Consider the following 24642-nt stretch of genomic DNA (forward strand, 5'->3'; position numbering starts at 1 on the left):
GAAAATACATTAAGAACTTAGTTATTAGCAAGCTGCAGGGAAATGGCCAAACCCTAAGTGCCCCATATGGACTTAAAATTTATCCTGAATTTTGACACTGTGTAACCTTGCTACTTAAAGTGGTGGGAGCTGGCTAATAAAGGCAGAATCTGAGGTTCCACTCCAAATCTGTCAAGTTAGAGAACCTACATTTTAAACAAGTCCAGGTCATTTGAATGCACATCAAAGTTTGGGAAGCTTTATCATGCTTTTAAAAAAAATACTGAACCAGAGAAATATTTCGTTAAAATTGTATCGTGTACTCTCATTAATGTAGGGTGTAAGAGAAAAGGAAGAGAGGAGGGAAGGGAGCGAGGGAGCACATTCTTCTCTGCGTCTTAATTTTGCAGCTAGTTGGATGATGCTTTCAACCTGCATCGGATTAAAAAAAGAAAGAGCCAGTAGGTGCTAGTTCCAATAGTTATTCTCAGCAGGGAACTGAGGAGAGAAATGTATTTGTCTTAAGGTTTTAGTTACTAAAGTTTCCTCTTTTACGTGTTATGGTAAGGGGTGGAGTGGAGACTATCCTTCATTGTCGACCGACACACCTACCCCTTCTGTCCCTCCTTGGGGTTCTGCTGACTCCCCCTGGCCTGACAGTTGGTACAGAGGGCTGGCAGGTGGAAGCCAGAAATTCCCCCAGGTGCCTCAGTGCACCCCTCCCCCACCCACACCTGTGCCCCATTTGTCAGGAAAGCCAAGCAATTAATTGCCTAGCAGGAATTCCCACTAAATGTAATTATCTCAGCTGTAGTTGCGAGACTTGTCAGGGTTGGGAGGTTTTAGCCCACAAGCTGGAATTTTTGACGCAGGAATAAAAACTGGATTCTGCTCTCTTTTTGTGAAGTTTCTGGATAAATGGCCCAACGAGAGAGTTTTACAGGTTTTGGCATAGCTCAACAAAATAACTATTACTGCTACTGGCAAAGGTGAGTGTTTTTCTCCTACTTTGAAAAGGAAAGCTGTTACTGTTCTATTTGCTACGTAATTGTTGGTAACTTACAAACTATGGCTTTTTAAAAATTGTTCCGGGGTACATATACAGAATGTGCAGGTTTGTTACATAGGTATACATGTGCCATGGTGGTTTGCTGCACCCACCAACCCGTCATCTACGTTAGGTATCAAACTATATGGCTTTGAACACAGATGTTCAATTTATTGCAAACTTCCTAGAGAAAAGAAAGGGTTTGGGGGTTTGTGGATGATTCTGCATTGGTTGGTGACGATTCTCATTCCTGTAGTCTCCCCTTTGCTATTAGAGTGAAGCAGGAGTTCCAGCCCAACCAGGGTTACCTCTATGGCAACTGGTATGCACGACAGCACAGCTCATACCTTCTTTCTGGCTACAGCTATGGCTGTGCAGTGGATGGAAATGGACAGGACTGTTTTTCTGCACATGAGACTCCTGAACACACAGCTGGAACTCTGGTTATGCCTAAGGTATTCCTTGCTGGAATGAGTCTTGTGTCATTTGTGTGCCCAATAGTAAACATCACTTTCCTATCTTCACACATCTGTGTCCTATCATCCAAATTCCCACAGCATGGCTTTTGCTACCTGTTTTAATACTAGAGAGTAAAGCTGATAGCCTAATTTTGTATAGCTTTATTGAGGTATAATACACAAAAAGTCTCGGTACATGTTTGATTTATATGATTTGCTGAGTTTGGACATGTATAACCTAGAAGTGTTCACTTGCAGATAATTTCCCATTCTCTTCCAGAAACAAAACAAAAGGCTAATGAAGTCTTTGTCTAAATTCTTGCTACTAAATTTTAGATTATCATAATTCAATATATTTTACTCTTTAACACTTAATATAGGACAAAAGGTAGTTTTAGGGTTTGTTTTATAGCAGTTAGACATAAACACACTTTAAAAAGATATTTTAATAGTTTGAATTACTGAAGTGACATATTTCTCAAATCACACAAAGATGTATTGAAGTAAGGGAAAAGTTCCTCCTCAAACACCCCTCCTTCATCCCCATTCCCTTCCCACTTAGAAGAAAGTACTGTGGAGTGGATCTATGTCTTCTAGATCTTTCTCCTGTACTCTTGCTAAATCAGTGTGGTTCGTCTTTCTGTTTTGGTGGTTAGGGAATGATTTAGGCAAGAATGAGCTATGCAGTACATACTGGTTTGCTCTTTGCTTGCTTCTATATAAGGAGACCTTTCTTTAAAAAATTGCCCACTTATGGTCTGGGCAAGATGGCTCACGCAGGTAGTCCCAGCTACTTGGGAGACGGAGGCAAGAGGATCGCTTGAACTCGGGAGTTTGAGGCTGCAGTGAGCCATGACTCTGCCATTGTACTCCAGCCTGAGCAACAGAGCGAGCTCATTTAGACATAGAGCGATTTTTAGCTCATCCGTTATCTGACAATTTTAAATATTTTCTGGCTTTAACAAACTTTCTTTTACTTATCTTCAAGCATTTGTCTGAGGTGTTGCTTTTTTTTCCCCCAAGAATATGTTTCTGGATGTGAAAGGGCTGGATTAAAGGATATAACATTAAAAATTTTTAATAGCAAATTACCTAAAGTCTGCATGAATTTACACTTTTCGTTATTGTGGTGGGTGTTCTTGCTACTCTACATTTGTCTGTGTATGATTAGCCAATCTAATGGGGCAGAGAGGCATTTGTCTATTATTGAGGGCAAATACCTCTTGAAATGTTTATTGGCATCTGTGTTCTGTGACTTTGATATCCTCTTTCTGGTTTTTCTGTTGAGTTGTGTCCCTCTTGCTTGACTGCATAAGATATTCACATGTTAGAGAAATTAACGCTTTGGAGTCTAAATGTTATGGACTTCCGCCACCCTGGCTTGTCTCCTAATATGTGGAGTGACACCGTTTGTGTGATGATCTTTGCCTTAAAACCAAAGTTGAATTTTGTATCTAGTCCCTTGGCTTTTAAAACTTACATTTGCTTTGTATTATGATATTTTACTGCCCAAACTTTCGTTTTCAATTTTTTTTTTTTTGTTTTAGGTGTGCCTCTTGTGTAAAATATCTTGTTAGATTTCTTGTCATATTTTCCCCTTTTGACCCAATTTGGGTTTTCCCTTTTAACAAATGTTTGATATTGCAGCACTTAAAAAAAAAAAGTCTTTCACTACGTTGCCTGAGGTTTTGGCACTCTTTTTTTTTTCTTTTGCCTCTTTTTGCTCTTTTTTGGGAGACGGTCTGTCTTTTGGTGGTTACCCTTATATCATTAAATAGAGAAGTATAGGAATGAGTATATTATCAGCTTCAGAAACGAAAGTATTTCTTGATTTTTCATCACTCTTGAGAAAATTAAGAAATGAACATCCTTTTTTTTCTCACCTGGCTACCCTTTCTCTCCATTCCTCTGTCCATTTTTTGTTGGCACATTCTGGGGTTTTTATTTCACCCGCTAGCCAAATTATTACTATAACATGCATTTTTTTCATACAAGAATTATATAAATATATTTTGTGGTTGTGGTGACCCCACTGTGCCATCTGCCTGCCATCCTGCTGGGTGTTCCCTGTTGGGAAGCTGCTGAGCAAAATTAAAGATGATAAGGCTCCATGGTGGCGCTTTTTTACTCACACGTCCCCATTTTGGTCTTCTCTAATAAAGCGTGTCCTCTCCAAGATGTCCTGGTTATTCCCTGCTTCCCCCAATGTGCTGTGCCTCTGGCCATAACCTTTATCTCCCCAGGTTAAAGGGTAGATCTCCAGTCCTCTCCTTTACATTTTGACATTGTGGAGGTGGGTGTCTCCAAAATGATTCTCAGGTCTTTGTGGTCCATCAGCACGCTTTCCCAGACTATCTCTAGCTGAGGAAAGCCTTTTATAAATGTGTTTTTCTTTAAAGGCAGCCAGCTGCATACACTGGCAGGTGGCCCTCAGACCAGAGAGAATGCTCTGTCTCCAGATAGTTCCTGCTTCCCTCATCCTGGTTATTGAGCATCCACATTTACCAGAACACACATTGAAAGGAGGAAATATGAGCTTACTTAGTCTTGTATCATGGGAAAGGACTTACAGAAGTGTGGACTCTGGGTGTCTTAGCCATTTCTTTCTTTCCTTTTTATATAACTAGTTTTTGGAACTGATGTCTTGCTCTTTGGCCCAGGCTGGAGTACAGTGGTGCCGTCATAACTCACTGCAGTCTTGATCTCCTGGGTTCAAGTGGTCCTCCTGCTTCAGCCTTCCACGTAGCTGAGACTACCGGCTGCGTGCCACCATGCCGGGTGTCTTAGCCATATCTAAGTAGAAAACAGACACAGATTGTCTTTTGAAATTTATGGTAGCTGTATAACCTATTTTCCAAACCTCAATATATTTCAGAGTGAAGGGGAGGCATACTTTCAGATAGACTGAAAAGATAGTGATCTTTGACTTTTAGTATCTTCTCATTCTTATTAGCAAGGGAAGCTTAATTAGGTGCCAGGAGCTAGATCAGCACTTTCTTGATAGAGTGATTCCTTGGAATAGCTGGCCATACTTAAAAATACAGGTTCCCAACAGGTCTACATAGAGGAATCATAAAAACGTATGCTGCCCCAGTAGAGCCAATAGGGTCTGGGTTAACCAACCAAGATTTACTTTGGGAGTGCCTCTGCCATTTACTTCTCTCATTATGTAAGAATATGATTGGTTTGCTTTGCTGTAGCCTCTGCATTTTCTTGAGCACCTAATGTCCTGGTTCTTAGCTGAGCCATGGGTTTGAGGACGTGATTAGAAGCCCATGAGGAAAACGTGTTCATGGAGACTTTACAGATTGTCTTCTGGAAGGAGGAGCAGAACTCTAGGTACAGGCATGTAGTACAGGAAATAAGGAGCCTGGATACCAGGGTCCCTGGTGTCTGGTTCCTAGCTCAGGCTCTAGGATGCTAGTTAGGTCCCAGAAAATCCAGGGGCCAGAGGCCCTTGTTAGGCTGTCTCCTCTTTGTGTGACATTTCTTCTGTGACTCAGTTTACTTCTTTCATAATTGTACTGTCACCTAAAGATTCTTTGAATCAGATTCAAAAGTGGATTTAAAGAGATTAATTTTCAATATTATTTTTATTTTAGGTAGTTTTTTTGAGAGCTAGAGTTTTTCCCAATAAAGTATGTATTGACCTTAGACCTTTAAGTGAAATTGTTTTCTCATGAGATAATTTTTTGTTGCAGGAAACCACACCTCTAGCTGAACACCAAGATGAAGACCCACTAGAAGGTAACATAAACCTTGTACTGAAGTGGTTGGAAACAAAACCCCATTTCCTGGTTTCTCATTCACTCAGCTTGCTAGAAACTGGGAGGTTCTATTGGAAAATTCCAATGTAGGTTGCCTAAGCCATATGCTTCAGTAATTTCTCTTGTTTTTAGAAACTGGTTCTATGGGAACAACTTTAGCTAAGCCACCTCTTTGGGTCTTTCTGAAGGACTGAGAAAAGGGGACATTCCCAAACAATAACAAGCCAATACATTTTTCTTAAGCTCCATTTCCTTTGTAAGTTTAGACTTTGAGGAAAATTATGCTTTAATTCTGTTTTTCAAGTGGGGAGAGCATGAGGTAATTGCTGTGGCCTCAGGATTATTGGATCCTGGGGTACCTGACAGGACAGCACTGTAGTGTCAGTCTGTGTGGTGCTTCCTGTACTTCGCAATTTGTTTTCGAAAGAACAAAGTTTGTCTGCCTGGAGACAAACACTCTGAATGTGTCTTATTTGAGGAAGGGAAAAAATGTTTTGCTGCTTTTATTTTAAGTAATGGGAAAGAAAAATAGAGGAGAAATACAGAGAACACTATTGCCTTTTTCTTATCACATGTCTGTCTTATCACATGTTTGTCTCGTTTCTGTCTCTTGCCCAAATCCCTGCCCCTACCAGACAAACCCACCCACTGCCTTTATGACTTTATCAAAGAAGGGAGCATGTTGTTATCAGTCTTTGTAGCCCCTGTGACTAATTCAGAGTTCGCATGTTGGTAGGTGCTCAGTGTTTAAATCAAATTGGTGTTGAAAAGAAATCTTTATATGCTATTGAGCAGTTCTAGTTTTTAGTACTTTGATTTAAACATGAGTAAAGGGTGCTTATTTAAACTTTCTGGGATTTCTTTCAGGTTAAGTGTGAGTCTCTTCCTGCCTTCATCAGTTATGCAATTTATTAAAATTGATGCAGGATTTCTTCCTCCTTAGTTCAGCTAAATCTGGGTCCTTGTCTCACGACCAGGAAAAATTAGGCATGCGAACACATTGAAGGGTGAGGAGAATGGAATTAATTAAGCAAAAGGAAAGCTCTTAACAAAAAAGAGGGATCCAAAACATAGGTTTCCACCTCACAAATTGAATACCAGGCTACCACACACAAATTGAAAAGGCCAGGCTTCTCCCCTGCATAAGGTGTGAATTCCTGGTGACTCCTCCTCATTCTTCCAGTGTGCATGTGGGCCCTTAGTCTGAGCCACTCCACATTGATTTATTTCCCTTACTGCACATGTGTTAAGGGATGGAATTTTTCACTGTGGGCATGTTTAGCCAAGCCCCCTGTGCACAATGACTTGGGCAGGTTGGAGGTTCTTCAGGGACCCTTCCCTATTTGCCTAGGCATTTGGCTGTCCCCTGTCTCTATCAAAATAATAGAGGTAAAGGTCTGCTTTTTGGATACAGACTGCCACAGGGTTCAGATCCCACCTACTAGTTCTGTAGTTCAAGACAAATTAATCTCTAGTGTGTCTGCTTTACTTTCTGTAAAGTGGGGACATTGTTACCTTTCTCATAGGAAGTGTGGGCATGCTAGGTCTAAAGTACTTTTAGGTGGTTAAACAGCTTCTGCCATGTGATAACCACTCAAGTATTGACTGGTCATCAATCTGGTACAGTACTGGTCAGTAGAAATGTAATGCAATTGCACCTCAAGGAACTAGAAGACAAGAACAAAGTAAACCCAAAATTAGTAGGAGAAAAGAAATAATAAAGACTATAGCGAAAATAAATAGAAACTAGAAAAACAATACAAAAGATCAACGAAATGAAGGGTTGGTTTCTTTAAAAGATAGTCAACAAACCTTTAAGAACAAAAGAAACTCAAAATCGGATGAAAAAGGAGACATTACAACTGATACCACATAAATACAAAGGAACATAAAAGACAATTATGAACAATTATACATCAGTAAATTGGATAACATAGAAGAAATGAGTAAATTCCTGGACACATAGAATCTACTACCTACCAAGATTAAATTAAGAAATAGAAAACCTGAACAGACCAATAATGAGGAAGAAATTGAAACAGTAATAAAAAGTCTCCCATCAGGCCAGGCCTGGTGGATAATGCCTGTGATCCCAAGCACTTTGGGAGGCTGATGGGGGAGGATCATTTGAGTCCAGCGGCTTGAGACCAGCCTTGGCAATACAGTGAGACCTTATCTTTACCAAAAATTTTTTAAAAAGCTGGGTATAGTAGTATGTGCCTGTAGTCCCAAATATTTGAGAGGCTGAGGCAGGAGGATTACTTGTGCCCAGGAGGTCAAGGCTTAAGTGAACTATGAATGTGCCACTGCATGTCAGCCTGGGTGACAGAGTGAGACCCTGTCTCAAAAAGTCTCCCATCAAAGAAAAGCCCAGGTCCTGATGGCTGGCTTCACTGTTTAATTCTACCAAACATTTATTTTTCATTTTATTTTTTGTAGAGGTGGAGTCTCACTTTGTTGCTCAGGTTGGTCTCAAACTCTTGGGCTTAAGCGATCCTCCCAGCTCTGCCTCCCCAAGGGTTGGAATTACAGGTTGGAATTACAGTTACCATGCCCAGCCTCCAAACATTTAAAGAAGAACTAACGCCACGCCTTAAACTACTCCAAAAAATCGAAGACGAAATACGTTGAAACTCATTTTATGAAGCCAGCATTACTCTGATATCACAACCAGAAAAGGACACAACAACAAGAAAAAACTACAGCCAGTACTCCTGATGAACATAGATGCAAAGGTCCCCAATAAAATACTAGCAAACTGAATTCAATAGCACAATAACAAGATCATCTGTCATGAACAAGTGGTATTCATCCCAGGGATGCAAGGATGGTTTAATATACACAAATTAATAAACACGATACATTCCATTATCCCATCAACAGAATGAAGGACAAAAAACATTATTTTTATTTTCTTTCTTTTCTTTCTTTTTTCTGGAGATAGGATCTCACTCTGTCACCCAGGTTGGAGTGCAGTGGTGTGATCTTGGCTGCAACTTCTGCCTCCTAGGCTCAACCAATCTTCCCATCTCAGCCTCCCAAGTAGCTGGGACCACAGGTGCATGCCACTATGCCTAGCTAATTTTTTGTATTTTTGGTAGAGACAGGGTTTTGCCATGTTGCCCAAGCTGGTCTTGAACTCAGTTCAGGTGATCTGCCTGCCTCAGCCTCCCATAGTTCTGGGATTTACAGGCATGAGCAACTACGCTTGGCGATCATTTCAGTAGATGCAGAAAAATCATTTGACAAAATTCAGTATCTCTTCATGATAAAAACTTTCAACAAATTAGGTATAAAAGGAGTGTACCTCAATACAATAGAGGCCATATAACAAACTCACAGCTAACATTGCACTGAATGGGGAAAAATTGAAAGCTTTTCCTCTACAATCTGAAACCGTATAAGGATGCCCCCTTTCACTACTTCTATTCAACATAATAGAAGTAGCCATAATAGTCTAGCCAGAGCAACTAGGCAAGAGGGAGAAATAAAAGTTTCCCAGGTTGGAAAGGAAGAAGTGAAATTGTCCTTGTTTGATGATGACATGATGTGATATACAGGCATACCTCATTTTATTGTACTTCACTTTATTATGTTCCACAGATACTATGGGTTTTTTTTTTTTTTTTTACAAATTAGAAGTTTATGGCAGCCCTGAACTGAGCAAGTGTATCTGTGCCATTTTCCCAACAGTATGTGCTCATTTTGTTAGCACTGTTTAACAATAAGTTATTTTTTTTCTTTTCTTTTTTTTTTTTGGAGACAGTCTTACTCTTTGTCACCCAGGCTGGAGTGCAGTGGCATGATCTCGGCTCACTGCAACCTCCGTCTCTGGGTTCAAGCGATTATTCTGCCTCAGCCTCCTGAGTAGCTGGGATTAGAGGCACCTACCACCACACCCGGCTAATTTTTGTGTTTTTAGTAGAGACGGGGTTTTCGCCATGTTGGCCAGGCTGGTCTCAAACTCCTGACATCGGGTGATCCACCCACCTCGGCCTCCCAAAGTGCTGGAATTGCAGGCGTGAGCCACCATGCCCGGCAGCAATAAACTATTTCTTAAGGTAATTACATTGTAAGCAAATTTATTCTTTTTGTTTTTTTGTTTTATTTTGAGATGGAGTCTTGCTCTGTTGCCAGGCTGGAGCACAGTGGCACGATCTCTGCTCACTGTAATCTCCACCTCCTGGGTTCAAGTGATTCCCCTGCCTCAGCCTCCCAAGTAGCTGGGACTAGAGGCGTGCACCACCACGCCTGGCTAATTTTTTGTATTTTAGTAGAGGTGGGGTTTCACCATGTTTGCCAAGATGGTCTCAATCTCCTAACCTTGTGATCTGCCTGCCTCAGCCTCCCAAAGTGTGGGGATTAGAGGCGTGAGCCACTGTGCCTGGCCAAATTTGTTCTTTTAAATTTTTTTTGTTTTAAATAGAGACAAGGTCTTACTATGTTGCCCAGGCTGGACTCCTAAGCTCAAGTGATTCTCCAGCCTCGGCTTCCCAAAGTAGTAGGATTACAGGCATGAGCCACCATGCCCGGCCAATATAAACAACTTTTATATGCACTGGGAAACCAAAAAATTCATGTGACTTGCTTCATTGCAATATTCATTTTATTGCAGTGGTTAGGAACTAAACCTGCAGTATCTCCAAGGTATGCCTGTAAAGAAAACCCTACAGACTCTGCCAAAAACTGTTAGGTCTAATAAACTTATTAGTTTTGTATCCTGTAACTTTACTACACAAAATTGTTTCTATACACTAATAGCTATTTGAAAAAGATAACAAGAAAATAATCCCTTTACAATACCTATAACAAAAACTTAAGAGTAAATTTAACCCGGGAGGTGGAGCTCGCAGTGAGCCGAGATTGCGCCACTACGCTCCAGCCCAGGCGACAGAGCGAGACTCCGTCTCAAAAAAACAACAAAAAAAATAAATTTAACTGAGGTGAAAGATGTCTATACTGACCACTAAAAAGTGTAGATGGAAGAAACTGAAGATACAAAAGATACCTCATGCTTATGGATTGAGAGAATGAATATTATTAAAAAGTTCATACTACCCAAAGTGATCTACAGAATCAATGCAATCTCATTTTTTTTTTTTTTTGAAACGGAGTCTCCCTCTGTGGCCTAGGCTGGAGTGCAGTGGCCTGATCTCAGCTCACTACGAGCTCCGCCTCCCGGGTTTACGCCATTCTCCTGCCTCAGCCTCCCGAGTAGCTGAGACTACAGGTGCCTGCCACCTCGCCCGGCTAGTTTTTGTATTTTTTAGTAGAGATGGGGTTTCACCGTGTTAGCCGGGATGGTCTCGATCTCCTGACCTCGTGATCTGCCTGTCTCGGCCTCCCAAAGTGCTGGGATTACAGGCCTGAGCCACCGTGCTCTGCTTTTTTTTTTTTTTTTTTTTCTTTTTTTCAGGCAGTCTCACTGTGTTGCCCAGGCTGGAGGGCAGTGGTATTTGATCTCAGCTCACTGCAACCGCCTCCTCCAGGGTTCAAGCAATTCTCCTGCCTCAGCCTCCCAAGTAGTTGGAATTACAGGTGCCCACCACACCCGGCTAATTTTTGTATTTTTAGTAGAGACAGGGCTTCTCCATGTTGGCCAGGCTGGTCTTGAACTCCTGACCTCAGGTGATCCACCAGCTTTGGCCTCCCAAAGTTTTGGGATTACAGGCATGAGCCATTGTGGCCAGCCAGATTCAATGTACTCTCTATCAAAATACCAATGGCATTCTTCATAGAAATAAAAAATGACCGAGTGTGCGGTGGCTCACGCCTGTAATCCTGGCACTTTGGGAGGCTGAGGTGGGAAGATCACGTGAGGTCAGGAGTTTAAGAGCAGCCTGGTCAACATGGTGAAACCCCGTCTCTATTAACAATACAAAAATAGCCCTAATCGTGTACTGCTGGGTGAGCAGCAGTCCTGCGTGAACGCACACGCACAAGTTGCCCCGCGCGATATCGGCCGGGACACCGGGAGGCCGTCCACCCAGTTTTCAGCGGATAGGTGGGGCCAGGTAAGTGACCGCACAAGGACCCGGGATCCCCAGGTTGCGCTCTGCACAGCGGAAGGGCCGCTCGCCCTGTCGAGAGCCGGCGGGTAGGGCACCTCTGCGCTTGGTAAAGGGTGGTCCAGCGCTGCCGGTCCCACTCCTCAGCCCGGTCAGCGTCTGGCTTTGCCAAACCCGGAAAGAGCTCACCAGGTCTAGGACAGCCTGAAAGACGAAAGATGAATGTTGGGTAGGATGTGGAGAAAAGAGCCCTTGCATACTGTTGGTGGGAATGTAAATTGGTACAGCAATTATAAAAAGTATGGCGTTTCCTCAAAATATTAACAGTAGAACTACTATATGATCCAGCAATCCCACTATTGGGCATATATCCAGAGGAAATGAAATCAGTATGTTAGAGAGACATCTGTACTTCCGTGTTTATTGCAGCACTATTCATAATAGCCAAGATATAGAATCAAACTAAGTGCCCATAAGTGGATGAGTGGATAAGGAAAATATGTATATACACAATAGAATACTATTAAACTATAAAAATGATGGTCTTGTCATTTGTGGCAACATGGATGAACATGGAGGACATTATGTTAAGTGAAATAAACCAGGCACAGAAGAACAAATGCCATATGATCTCACTCATGTGGAATCTTAAAAAGCTTATTTCATAGCAGTAGAGCATACAATGGTGGTTATTAGAGGCTGGGGTAGTTGCAGGGAGAGAGTGATAGGGAGATGTTGGTCAAAAGATAGAGAATTTCAGTTAGGAGGAACACCTTTCAAGAGATTTATTGTAGGCCGGGCGCGGTGGCTCACGCTTGTAATCGCAGCACTTTGGGAGGCCAAGGTGGGTGGATCACGAGGTCAAGAGTTTGAGACCAGCCTGGCCAACATGGTGAAACCCCGTCTCTACTAAAGATACAAAAAATTAGCGAGTGTGGTGGCCCGCGCCTGTAATCCCAGCTACCCAGGAGACTGAGGCAGGAGAATTGCTTGAAACTGGGAGGTAGAGGTTGCAGTGAGCCGAGATCACACCATTGCACTCCAGCCTGGGCAACAAGAGCAAAGCTCCGTCTAAAAAAAAAAAAATTATATTATATATATATAATATGTATATAATATATATGTAATATTTTAAATAAGGAGAGTCTAATATTATTGATTAGGATTAAGATTGGCCCATAATACTGATTTTACCCCATCCTTCTCCACAACGTGCAAGCATTCCAAAAGGAGAAAGAATCTCAGTCTTCCCGAGTTCCATTAAAAACAAAACTAAATGACTAAAAACAACCATACTCATCCCATAACTACCAGGTCCTTCCCCCATACCACTACTTTATCACTAGCACACAAAACATCATATTGATTTATGATATGGCAAGCACTGTCAAACTGAATATATTATATATAATATACAGTATATACACACTATAGTATATATAACATATATACTATATATTATAGCATGGTGACTATAGTTAATGAAGAAATATTATAGTGAAAAATACAGGTTAATTCGAAGGTGAGTTATCGCAATTGGTTGTTTAGTCAGTTGCAGACTGAATTTTTTGTTCTACTCTGATTCTTACTGCTGCATTTGACTAGTCTTTAAAAAAAAAAAGGAAAAATAAAGGAAAATACTTAGTGGATATTCAGTGTTTCCACAACAAAAATGATAACTATGTGAGGTAGTTATTTGATCATTTGATCATTCCACAATGAACATATACTTGAAACATTATGTTATATGTGGTAAATACAGTTTTCTCTGTCAGTTTGAAAATTTAGAAATTAAAAAATAGACAGTGAGAAATACAAAGCTATCCATGTGGGTAATTTTAAATGTTTTAGTAGCCAAATTAACCAACTCAAGAGATAGGTGAAATTAATGTTTCTTAACCTAATATCTGTTATGGACTGAATTTGTGTTCCTCCCCCTCGCCAAATTCATATGTTGAAACCCTCACTCCCAATTTTTTTTTTTATTTATTTTTTTTTTTTATTTTTTTTTTTTTAAGACGGAGTCTCGCTCTGTCGCCCAGGCTGGAGTGCAGTGGCCGGATCTCAGCTCACTGCAAGCTCCGCCTCCCGGGTTTACGCCATTCTCCTGCCTCAGCCTCCCAAGTAGCTGGGACTACAGGCGCCCGCCACCTCGCCCGGCTAGTTTTTTTTTTTGTGTATTTTTTAGTAGAGACGGGGCTTCACCGGGTTAGCCAGGATGGTCTCGATCTCCTGACCTCGTGATCCGCCCGTCTCGGCCTCCCAAAGTGCTGGGATTACAGGCTTGAGCCACCGCGCCCGGCCTCACTCCCAATGTTATAGTTTTAGGAGGTGGATCTGTAGGGAGATGATTAGGATTAGGTGAGGTCATGAGGGTGGAGCCCTCATGAATGGAATTGGTGACCTTACAAGGGTCACGAGGGAATTTGATTCCTCTCTCTGCCCTCTGCCTTGTGAAAATACGACTTCTGGGCAGTGTGCAACCCAGAAGAAGGTCCTCACCAGAACCCAATTATGCCAACACTTTGATTTTGGACTTCTGGTTTCCAGAACTGTGAGAAATAACTGTGTGTTGTTTACAAACTACTCAGTCTCTGATACGTTGTTAGCAGCCCAAACTAAGACAATATCCAAAATATTATTCCAACATGCAATCAATATAAAACAACTTCTTTTCCATCAAGTCTTTGAAATGGAGCATATATTTCTTCTATCATTTTCTTTTAATGGCCGCCCCCTCACCTGCAGATTGAGGGGACCCTTATTCTGAGGGCTATTCAGACATTACCTTCAAGCAGATTTTTAAGTTGTTCCTATTGTGGTGAAATATGCATAACATAAAATTTATCATCTTGACTTTTAAATGTATCACACTTGATCTTAGCCAAAAGGCCAAGAAGCAATAGACTTTTAAATGTATCAGTGGTATTAAGTACATTCATAATGTTGTGTAACCATCACCATTCATCTCCAGAACTCTTCATTATATAAACTGAAACTCTATACCCATTAAATAACAACTCTTCACTCTCCCTTCCCTCATCCCCTGGCAACCACCATTCTGCTTTCAATGTGGTATATATTTTATCCTTACATCACATTTCAATGAGGGCCAGCAATGCTCAATAGCTGCATGTGGCTAGTGGCTACTGTGTTGGACAACACTGGTCTAGAAGATGCACAGGTTTAGGGATAGTATAATTAGTTTGTCTTGAATAGGCTTCTGTTATAGTTTTGGTCAACATCACTGGAAGGGCAGAGATCATATAATCCGGGGTTTGGAGCTGACCACACTGTGTCTGTTTTCTTGGCCACAGGTTAAGTGGAGAGCATGCTCATAAGCATATAATCCTAACTCCTCTTTCCCCACCCGGGGCATGCAGTCAGGGACCCGTTAGCAGACAACTGCCCATAACGCTAAAGGAAAGGAACCGGGGACAGAAGTATAAGAAAATTTCAGAATGTTTAGGGGGAAAAAAGGGAAACATCTACTTTTATGACCAGAAATGCTCAGAGGAAAGATGACTCAAAAGGGATGGGAAGCTCTAAAGAATAAGAATCAGACAACACAATCATGAATGACTCCAGTGAAGAAAAGTGAGAAGTAGCTCATGAAATTAATATGATGACTAAAGCCTATTTTACCATTTTGGTTCTAAAATGATAAATACAGAAGGGTACTGCATTAGTCTTCTAGGGCTACTGTAACAAAATACCATAGACTGGGTGGTTTAAACAAAAATTTATTTTCTTACCGTTCTGGAGGCTGGAAATCCAATATATGGGGTCTGGCTAATTTGGTTTCTGGCGAGGGCTCTCTTCTTGGCTTGCAGACAGCAGCCTTCTTGTTTCCACACTTGACCTCTTTATGCATACATTGTAGGAGAGAATGAGCAAGTTCTCTGTTCTTTTTTTAAAAAAAATTATTTTTATATTTTGTAGTGATACGGTTTCAGTGTGTTGCCCAGGCTGATCTCAAACTCCCAGACTTAAGCAATTCACTGGTCTCAGCTTCCCAAAGTGTTGGGGTTACAGGTGTGAGCTGCTGTGTCCTGCCTGCTGTCTCTTTTTGTAAGGGCACTACTTCTATCAGAGCAGCACCCAACACTTATGACTTCATCTAACCTCCCAGAGGCCCTATCTCCAAATGCCTTCACATTGTGGGGGTTAGGCTTTTTATAGAAGAATTTTGTGGGGCAAAGATTTAGTCCTTAATAGACATACAGATGAATAGCATGAACCCATATGAGTATTAGGAAGCAAATTATGATCCACAAGGAACTGAGGCTTGCAAAAATTACAAAGGAAAACATAAAAGGCTTCTTCAATTATGTTCAGTACAAGGAGAGGAAAAAATAGATTACATTAAAAAATCTAATGACCTTGAAAGCCTTGGAAAGCTCTGGAAACCTGGCAACTTGGGCTGAAAATCCAGGTTTAATACGTTCGCAATAACATAACACCATCTCGTCACAGGGTTCCAGGTTTCAGAGATGGAAGGTCACGTCCTCCTGTGTTTCTGAATTAGTTGCTGTATAAAATTTATTCACTTACATTAGTCTGTTAACTGAGCAGTTAAAGTAGCATGTTTATTTTTACAAACCCCTGTCCAAGGAGCCCTTGGCTTGGTTCATTGTTTAGCATTGTATCTACCTGGCACCTGCCAGAAACATGGCAGTCATTCTTGACCTTCCTTTTTCCCTTTCCTCCCAAATTGAATCCATCCCCCAGGCATCTCAAATCTGTCCATTTTTTTTCTCCATCTCTTCTGTCAGCTGGATGCTCATTGAGTTTGATGATACTACTACTTTTATAGCTTAAATTTCTATTTTCAAGTCTTATTGAAAGGAAATACGCAATTTAGGAATTTTAACCTTTACTATCTGCAATACTTCCTGCAAATGCTTTCTTTTTTTTTTTTTTTTTTTTTTTGAGACAGAGTCTGGCTCTCTCGCCCAGGCTGGAGTGCGGTGGCCGGATCTCAGCTCACTGCAAGCTCCGCCTCCCGGGTTTACGCCATTCTCCTGCCTCAGCCTCCCAAGTAGCTGGGACTACAGGCGCCCGCCTTGTCGCCCGGCTAGTTTTTTGTATTCTTTAGTAGAGACGGGGTTTCACCGTATTAGCCAGGGTGGTCTCGATCTCCTGACCTTGTGATCCACCCGTCTCGGCCTCCCAAAGTGCTGGGATTACAGGCTTGAGCCACCGCGCCTGGCCTGCTTTCTAAAAGCTTTCTAATTTTAAACTATTTCTAGTATGTGTCCTGTAAAAAACTATCTTTTTCATATCCATTATTGGCTTCTGCAGATCCACATCTTCATTTGAATATTGAGGAATCAAACCAAGAGTTTATGGTGAAAAGTGAAGAACTCTACAACTCCCTCATGAATTGCCACTGGCAGCCTCTGGACACAGTTCACTCTGAAATTCCAGATGAGACCCTGAAGTGAAGCAAGGTGTTCATTAAACTCTGCAATTATCATACTAATTGTGTCGTCTTTTGTTTTGGAAAAAAGTAGTTCTCCCAGGAAGGTACTGGATTCTGTATATAAAAACCAACTTCCAGGGCTTATGTGTGATTGACATGAGAGAACATTAATGTAAATAAACTTTATCAGCACATCTGCTCCTGGAAGTGTTATATTAAGTAAGTGCCAGAAGGGCTCACGTGGTGATCATGGTAGAGCAAACTGTGCCATAAAACCCTTGGAAACAGGTTTAATATGAGGTGGGCTTGAGCTGAACTGATTGTGGCATTGGCTACTCTGATATGATTTGCTGCTTCCGCTAACTTCAGACTCTCATGGAGAGAAATTGTATCCACAGACAATGCATGGTTTCTTGCTTGTGTCTTGTCTAGAAAATGTTAGTTAGAACTGGATGTTTGATCTCTGTTTCCTGGCCCCATGTGAGAGCTAGATGTGGCAGTAGAGACTCAATTGAACAGAAAGATTCCTAAGCATGGAAAAAAATTTGCTTGATCCAAACAGCCTGTCAACTTTCTAAGACAGAGGAATTAGGCCCTCATGAAAGCCCGCCAATGTGTATATTGACTGTGCTCCTTATAAAATGTCTTTTTTTTGTCCTGAAGATGATCATTGTGTCCTGTTTTATTGCTTTGCTATGGATGGATACTTTAGTGATCCCTGGGACTGATCTGACTGAGTTGACTGTTAGAAGACTGATTGCTTAGAAGCAAGTCGATTAGACTGTGGGCAAAGGCAATCTGACATCTCTTCTGCTCTGAAGGTGCTTGACAGATGCTAATCCTTGCGCTAACCAGGTTCAAAGACCTGAATCCTACATGGAGAGCCGGGAGGGCTGTGGCCACTGTAAAGGAGCTTCCTCTGCCCCATGGTTTCTCAGCCTTGGCACTATTGCCATTTGGGGCTGGACACATCTTTGCTGTGGGAGACTGTCTTACACGTTGTCCTGACCTCTACTACTAGATGCCAGTAGCACCCTGCACTGCAGTTGTGACAACCAAAATGTCTCTAGACATTGTCAAATGTCCCCTGGGGGCAAAATCCCCACCACCACCACCCAGTTGAAAACCACTGGAATAGGGCAATGTTTTCAAACTCTAGGATGTATCGGAATCTCCTGGAAGACTTGCTGAAACGCAGATTCTTGGGCACCATCCTGAGTTTGATTCAATAGGTTTGGGGTGGGACCTGACGATTTTCAGTTCTCTAAAAAGTTTCTGGATAACAACACTCTGAAAACCACTGGCACAGGCATATTCTCCACTAGCTCAGCTTAGTTCTACCTAGAACAGAGGGTGAAGTTCTACTTTCACACTCCCCTCCTTAATACAAGGTGTGCAAGTCCCTATTTTCCTACAGGGCCCTGGCTTGATCAAGTATCCACCATCCTCCTCTAGCCATATGTTTTGGGGACCAGCACTATATTCAGCTCCAGGGAATGGCTCTTGTAGCATCTGAGCAACATGTAGTGATCACATTCCTCTTGCCAGTGATTGATAGAGACATATGATAAAATTCTGGCTAATGAGATATGAGGTGATGTTTTATCTCATTTTTAAAGGGAACAAAAAAGAGACAACTACAGTCTCGTACTGAGCATGAGGTTTAGATATGATGCCTGGTGCTTTGGCAGACATATTGTGACTATTAGGGGAACAATCTTAGGGAAGTGCTCATGCACCAGGGGTGGCAATGAAGGAAGATGGAAGGGACCTGGATCCACGATAATGGCATCGAAGCTGTTGAATTAGCCAACACTGGATTCTCTCTTATCTGGACTTATGTTTAATCCACTCTGAATTTTTGTTATTTGTAGCAAAAGTATCCTGACCTAGCATGGGTAGATACAGATAGCATGTGCAAAGGGCTTGATATCCTTGAACCAAAAGGAGGTCTGAGTGTCTAGAGTTGTGTGGCCTGATATGGTAGCCACTAGCCACATATGGCTATTGAAATTTTATTTAAGCAAAATTAAAGCTTTGCTTTTCCTTTTGCACTAGGTATGTTTCAAGTGTTCAGTCGCCACATGTCACTAGGGGCTGCCATATTGTGTAGCACTGGTCTTATAGGTAAGGGGAAGAGGAACCTGAGATTAGGTGGATTTCTCAATTTTTCTTTAAACTCTTTTTCTAATTGCTCCCCCTCCATAAGATTTTAATTCCATAGATATTATATATGTTCTACTTATACCTGTTCTTTATACACCGGAAAGAGAAAGATTTACTTTATCCCCTCTCTTCCCCTCCAGAACCAATACTCACCTCCTTGGAGGTTGATATTGTCCCCTGTTACAAATACGTGGCTAGTGTGGTAGTCATAAGTAATTTTAGGCAGGGATTTTAGGTCACTGTAAAGAATTTGGATTTTATTAAAATTGTATTAGCAGGCAATGAAACAATTTTAAGGATGGGATGGGCATGGTCAGTTTTGCCTTTAGAAAGTCACTCCAACGGCAGAGGGGCCAAGATAGCTGATTAGAAGCAGCTGCAGTACTCATGGAGCAGAATGAAAATAGGGAGTTAATTTAGCACCTTAAACTGAAATATCCAGCTTCTTGCATTGGCGCTGACTAGGCAAACAACTTGACCCACAGAGAACAAAGAAAAGAAGGGTGGGGTGATGGCCCAACTGGGAACAGCATGGAGCCAAAGGAACCCCTGCCCCTAGTCAAAGTAAGTGGTGAGTGATTGTGCAGTCCCACTCAGGAAACCACAATTTCCCCATGGATCTTTGCAACCTGCAGATCAGAAGATCCCTTTATGAGCCCATGCAACCAGGGCCTTGAATCCAATACACAAAGCTATGCAGAGTCTTGGCAGAGCAGCTTCTCAGACACACACAGACCCAGGAGTTTTACATACTCTGACCCTGGGATCCCTGGCAAGGCAGGATATCCATCTGTAAATAATCCTAGGAAGGGACTGAATCCAGGGAGCCAAGCAGCATTGTTCTGTGGGCCCCACATCCATGGCACCTCACAAGCTAAGACACACTGGCTTAGAATTCCATCCAGCCAATGGCAACAGTCTGCCAGAGATGGGACTGAGTTCCCAAGGGGAGCAGTAGCTGCCATCTCTGGTTTGGTAGACTCAGCTGTTCTAGCCTGTCAGCTTTGTACAATACAAACGGTCCAGACAAGGAAGGGTTCCCCCCAGTGAAGCACACCTGCTCTACCAAAAAGCAGCCAGAGTGCTTCTATAAGTGGGTCCCTGATCTCATTCCTCCTGACTGGGTAATAAGGCCCTCCAATAGGGGTTTCCAGCCACCTTCTACAGGCATGTTTGGGCTGGCAACAGATCAGTAACCCCCTGGGATGGAACTTCTATAGGAAGGAGCAGGCTGCCATCTTTGTTGTTTTGCAGCCTTCACTGGTAATACCTCCAGGTATGGGAAAAACTGAGGCAACTAAGGGTCTGGAGTGGACCCCCAGCAAACAGCAGAAGCCCTGTGGAAGAATCTCCTGACTGTTAAAGAAAACAGCACCAACAAAAGACCCCACAAAACCCCATTCAAAGGTCAGCAACCTCAAAGATGGGAAAGAATCAATGTAAAACACTGAAAACTCAAAAGCCAGAGTGCCTCATTTCCTCCAAATGACTACAACATCTCTGCAGCAAGGACACAGAGCTGGGCTGAGACTGAGATGGCTGAATTGACAGAAGTAGGCTTCAGAAGGTGGGTAATATTGAACTTCATTGAGCTAAAGGAGCATGTTGTCACTCAATGCAAAGAAGCTAAGAATCTAAACAATATAGGAGCTGATAATTAGAATAGCCAGTTTAGCCGGGCGCGGTGGCTCAAGCCTGTAATCCCAGCACTTTGGGAGGCTGAGACGGGCGGATCACGAGGTCAGGAGATCGAGACCATCCTGACTAATGTGGTGAAACCCCGTCTCTACTAAAAAAAAAATCACAAAAAACTAGCCGGGCAAGGTGGCGGGTGCCTGTAGTCCCAGCTACTCGCGAGGCTGAGGCAGGAGAATGGCGTAAACCCGGGAGGCAGAGCTCGCAGTGAGCTGAGATCTGGCCGCTGCACTCCAGGCTGGGCGACAGAGCAAGACACCGTCTCAAAAAAAAAAAAAAAAGGCCATTTTAGAGAGGAACATAACCAACCTGGTGGACCTGAAAAACACAAGAGAACTCCACAATGCAATCAGAAGTATCAATAGCCAAATAGACTAAGCATAGGAAAGAACCTCAGAGCTTGAAAACTGTTTCTGAAATAAGGCAGACAAAAATAGAGAAAAAGTGAAAATGAACAAAACCTCTGAGAAATATGGGATGTAAAGAGACTGAACCTATGACTGATTGGGGTACCTGAAAGAGATGGGGAGAATGGAACTAAGTTGGAAAACATACTTCAGGACGTCATCCAGGAGAACTCACCCAACCTAGCAGGACAGGCCAACATTCAAATTCAGAAAATCCAGAGAGCCCCAGTGAAATACTCCATGAGAAGATCAACCCCAAGACATATAATCATCAGATTCTCCAAGGTCAAAATGTAAGAGAAAATGTTAAGTGGAGCCATAGAGCAAGCCAGATCATCTACAAAGGGAAGTCCATCAGACTGATAGTGGACTTCTCATTGGAAACCCTACAAACCAGAAGAGATTGGGGGTCAATATTCAACATTCTTAAAGGAAAGGATTTCCAACACAGAATAATTTCATATCTGGCCAAACTGAGCTTCATAAGTGAAGGAAAAATAAGATCTTTTTCAGACAAGCAAATGCTGAGGGAATTCATCACCACCAGACCTGCCTTTCGAGAGCTCCTGAAGGAAGCATTAAATATGGAAAGGGAAAACCATTACCAGCCACTACAAAAATGTACTGGAGTACACAAACCAGTGACTATGAAGCAACCACATAAACAAGTCTGAAAAATAACCAGCTAGCATCATGATGACAGGATCAAGTTTACACATAACAATACTAATCTTAAATGTAAATGGGCTAAATGCCCCAATTAAAAGACACAGAATAGACTGGATGCAGTGGCTCATGCCTGTAATCCCAGCACTTTGGGAGGCCAAGGCAGGCAGATCACTTGAGGTCAAGAATTCGAGACCAGCCTGGTCAGCATGGTAAAACCCCATCTCTACTAAAAATAAAAAAATTAGCCAGGTGTGGTGGCATGCACCAGCTATTCAGGAGACTGAGGCAGGAGAATTGCTTGATCCTAGGAGGCAGAGGTTGCAGTGAGCCAAGATCACGCCACTGAATCTTGGCTCTGGAGCCTGGGGTGACAGACTCCCTTGGTGGGGACGAGGTGGGGTGGGGGTGGGAAAGACATACAATAGCAAGCTGGATAAACAGCCAAGGCCCATCAGTATGCTGTCTTCAAGAGACCCATCTCATGTACAAAGAAACACATAGACCCAAAATAAAGGGATGGAGGAAAATTTACAAAGCAAAAGGAAAACAGAAAAAACAGGGGTTGCAGTCCTGGTATCTGACAAAACAGACTTTAAACCAATAAAGATTAAAAGAAGACAAAGAAGGTCATTACATAATGGTAAAGGGTTCAGTTCAACAAGAGCTAATTACCCTAAATATATATTCACCCAATACAGGAGCACCTAGATTAATAAAGCAAGTTCTTGGAGACCTACGAAGAGACTCAGACTCCCACACAATAATATTGGGAGTCTTTAACACCCCACTAATAATATTAGATAATTGATATAGAAAAGAAATATATTCAGGACCTGAACTCAGCTCTGGATCAAGTGGACCTGGGAGATAACTGCAGAACACTCCACCCCAAAAAAACAGAATTTACATTCTTCTCATCACCACACAGCACTTACTCTAAAATTGACCACATAATTGGAAGTAAAACACTCCTCAGCAAATGATAAAGAACTGAAATCATAACAGTCTCTCTGACCACAGCACAATCAAATTAGAACTCAAGATAAAGAATTTCACTCAAAACCACACAACTACATGGAAATTGAACAACCTGCTTCTGAACAACTATTGGGTAAATAATGAATTTAAGACATAAATCAAGAAGTGTCTTTGAAATTAATGAGAACAAAGAGACAACATACCAGAATCCTTGGGACACAGCTAAAGCAGTATTAAGAGGGAAATTTATAGCACTAAATGACTACATCAAAAAGCTAGAAACATCTCAAGTTAACAACCTAACATCTCAACTTAAAGAACTAGAGAACAAAGAGCAAACAAACCCCAAAGGTAGCAGAAAATGAGAAATAACCAAGATCAGAGCTGAACTGAAGTAGATAGAAACATGAAAAACCCTTCAAAAATCAACAAATTCAGGAGTTGGTTTTTTGAAAAAATATTGTTAGCTGGACTAATAAAGAATAAAAGAAGAATGAAATAAAATCAGAAATACTAAGGGGGATATCATCACTGACCCCACAGAAATACAATCATCAGAGAATATTATAAATGCCTCTATGCATATATACTAGAAAAATCTAGAAGAAATGGATAAGCTACTGGACACATACACCCTCCCAAGACCAAACCAGGAAGAAATTGAATCCCTGAATAGACCAATAATTAGTTTTGAAGTTGAAGCAGCAATTAATAGCCTAACAACCAAAAAAAAAAAAAAAAAAAAGCCCAAGATCAGATGGATTCACAGCTGAATTCTGCCAGAGGTACAAAGAAGAGCTGGTATCATTTCTACTGAAATTATTCCAAAAAATTGAAAAGGAGGGACAGGGATTCCTCCAACTCATTCCATGAAGCTAGCATCATCCTGATACCAAAATGTGGCAGAGATACAACAAAAGGAAACTTCAGGCCAATATCCTTGATGAACATTGATGCAAGTATCCTCAATAAAATGCTGGCAAACCGATTCCAGCAGCACATCAAAAAACTTATCCATGACAATCAGATTGGTTTCATCCCTGAGATGCAAGGTTGGTTCAACATACACAAATCAATTAATGTGATTCATTACATAAACAGAACTAAAGATGAAAACCACATGATTATCTCAATAGATACAAAAAAGCCTTTTGATAAAATTCAACATCTCTTCATGTTAAAAACTCTCAATAAACTAGGTATTGAAGGAACGTCCCTCAAAATAATAAGAGCCATGTATGACAAACACACAGCCAATATAATACTGAATGGGCAAAAGCTGGAAGCATTCCTCTTGGAAACCGGCGCAAGACAAGAATGCCCTCTCTCACCACTCCTATTCAACATAATATTGGAAGTTCTGTCCAGGGTCAGGCAAGAGAAAGAAGGAAAGGGTATTCAAATAGGAAGAGAGGAAATCAAATTATCTTTGTTTGCAGATGACATGATTCTATATCTAGAAAATCCCATCATCTCAGCCCAAAAGTTACTTAAGCTGATAAACAACTTCAGCAAAGTCTCGGGATACAAAATCAACGTACAAAAATTGCTAGCATTCCTATATACCAACAACATCCAAGCAGAGAGTCAAATCATGAATCAACTCCCATTCACAATTGTTACAGAAAGGATAAAATACCTAGGAATACAACTAACAACAGAAGTGAAGGACCTTTTCTAGAAGAACTACAAACCACTGCTCAAAGAAATCAGAGAGGGGCCAGGCACAGTGACCCATGCCTGTAATCTCAGCACTTTGGGAGGCTGAGGCAGGTGGATCACCTGAGGTCAGGAGTTTGAGACCAGCCTGCCCAACATGGCAAAACCCCGTCTTTACTAAAACTATAAAAAATTAGGCAGGTGTGGTGGTGGGTACCTATAATCCCAGCTACTTGGGAGGCTGAGGCAAGAGAATCACTTGAACCCAGGAGGTGGAGGTTGCAGTGAGCCGATATCATGCCACTGCACTTCAGCCTGGGCAACAAAAGTGAAACTCTGTCTCAAAAACAAAACAAACAAAAAAAAAAAAACAGGACACAAAC

General features: G+C 41.7%; 1 protein-coding gene across 2 annotated transcripts; it reads left to right on the forward strand.

The window, feature by feature from the left end:
• Positions 1-802: 802 nt before the first annotated feature.
• Positions 803-16745, forward strand: CUNH6orf52 (chromosome unknown C6orf52 homolog). Of its 2 annotated transcripts, none has more exons than XM_017891118.1 (4): positions 803-968; positions 1284-1482; positions 5187-5232; positions 16565-16745. In XM_017891118.1, the coding sequence occupies exons 1-4, from the start codon at positions 898-900 to the stop codon at positions 16705-16707; spliced, it is 459 nt and encodes a 152-aa protein (XP_017746607.1). In that variant the 5' UTR covers positions 803-897; the 3' UTR covers positions 16708-16745. The 2 variants fall into 2 exon arrangements, with proteins under 2 accessions (XP_017746607.1, XP_017746608.1); XM_017891119.1 differs by having other exon boundaries at positions 1302-1482.
• The last annotated feature ends 7897 nt before the right edge of the window (positions 16746-24642 follow it).

The sequence above is a fragment of the Rhinopithecus bieti genome, unplaced genomic scaffold, assembly GCF_001698545.2.
Source record: "Rhinopithecus bieti isolate Rb0 unplaced genomic scaffold, ASM169854v2 scaffold_19939, whole genome shotgun sequence".
Classification (NCBI taxonomy): domain Eukaryota; kingdom Metazoa; phylum Chordata; class Mammalia; order Primates; family Cercopithecidae; genus Rhinopithecus; species Rhinopithecus bieti.

Bases quoted from the DNA above. Each gene is read 5' to 3' on its own strand.
- CUNH6orf52 (XM_017891118.1), top strand. From the start codon at position 898: ATGGCCCAACGAGAGAGTTTTACAGGTTTTGGCATAGCTCAACAAAAT. The intron at 969-1,283 runs GTGAGTGTTTTT...TCATTCCTGTAG, and splicing joins TATTACTGCTACTGGCAAAG to TCTCCCCTTTGCTATTAGAG. The intron at 1,483-5,186 runs GTATTCCTTGCT...TTTTTGTTGCAG, and splicing joins GAACTCTGGTTATGCCTAAG to GAAACCACACCTCTAGCTGA.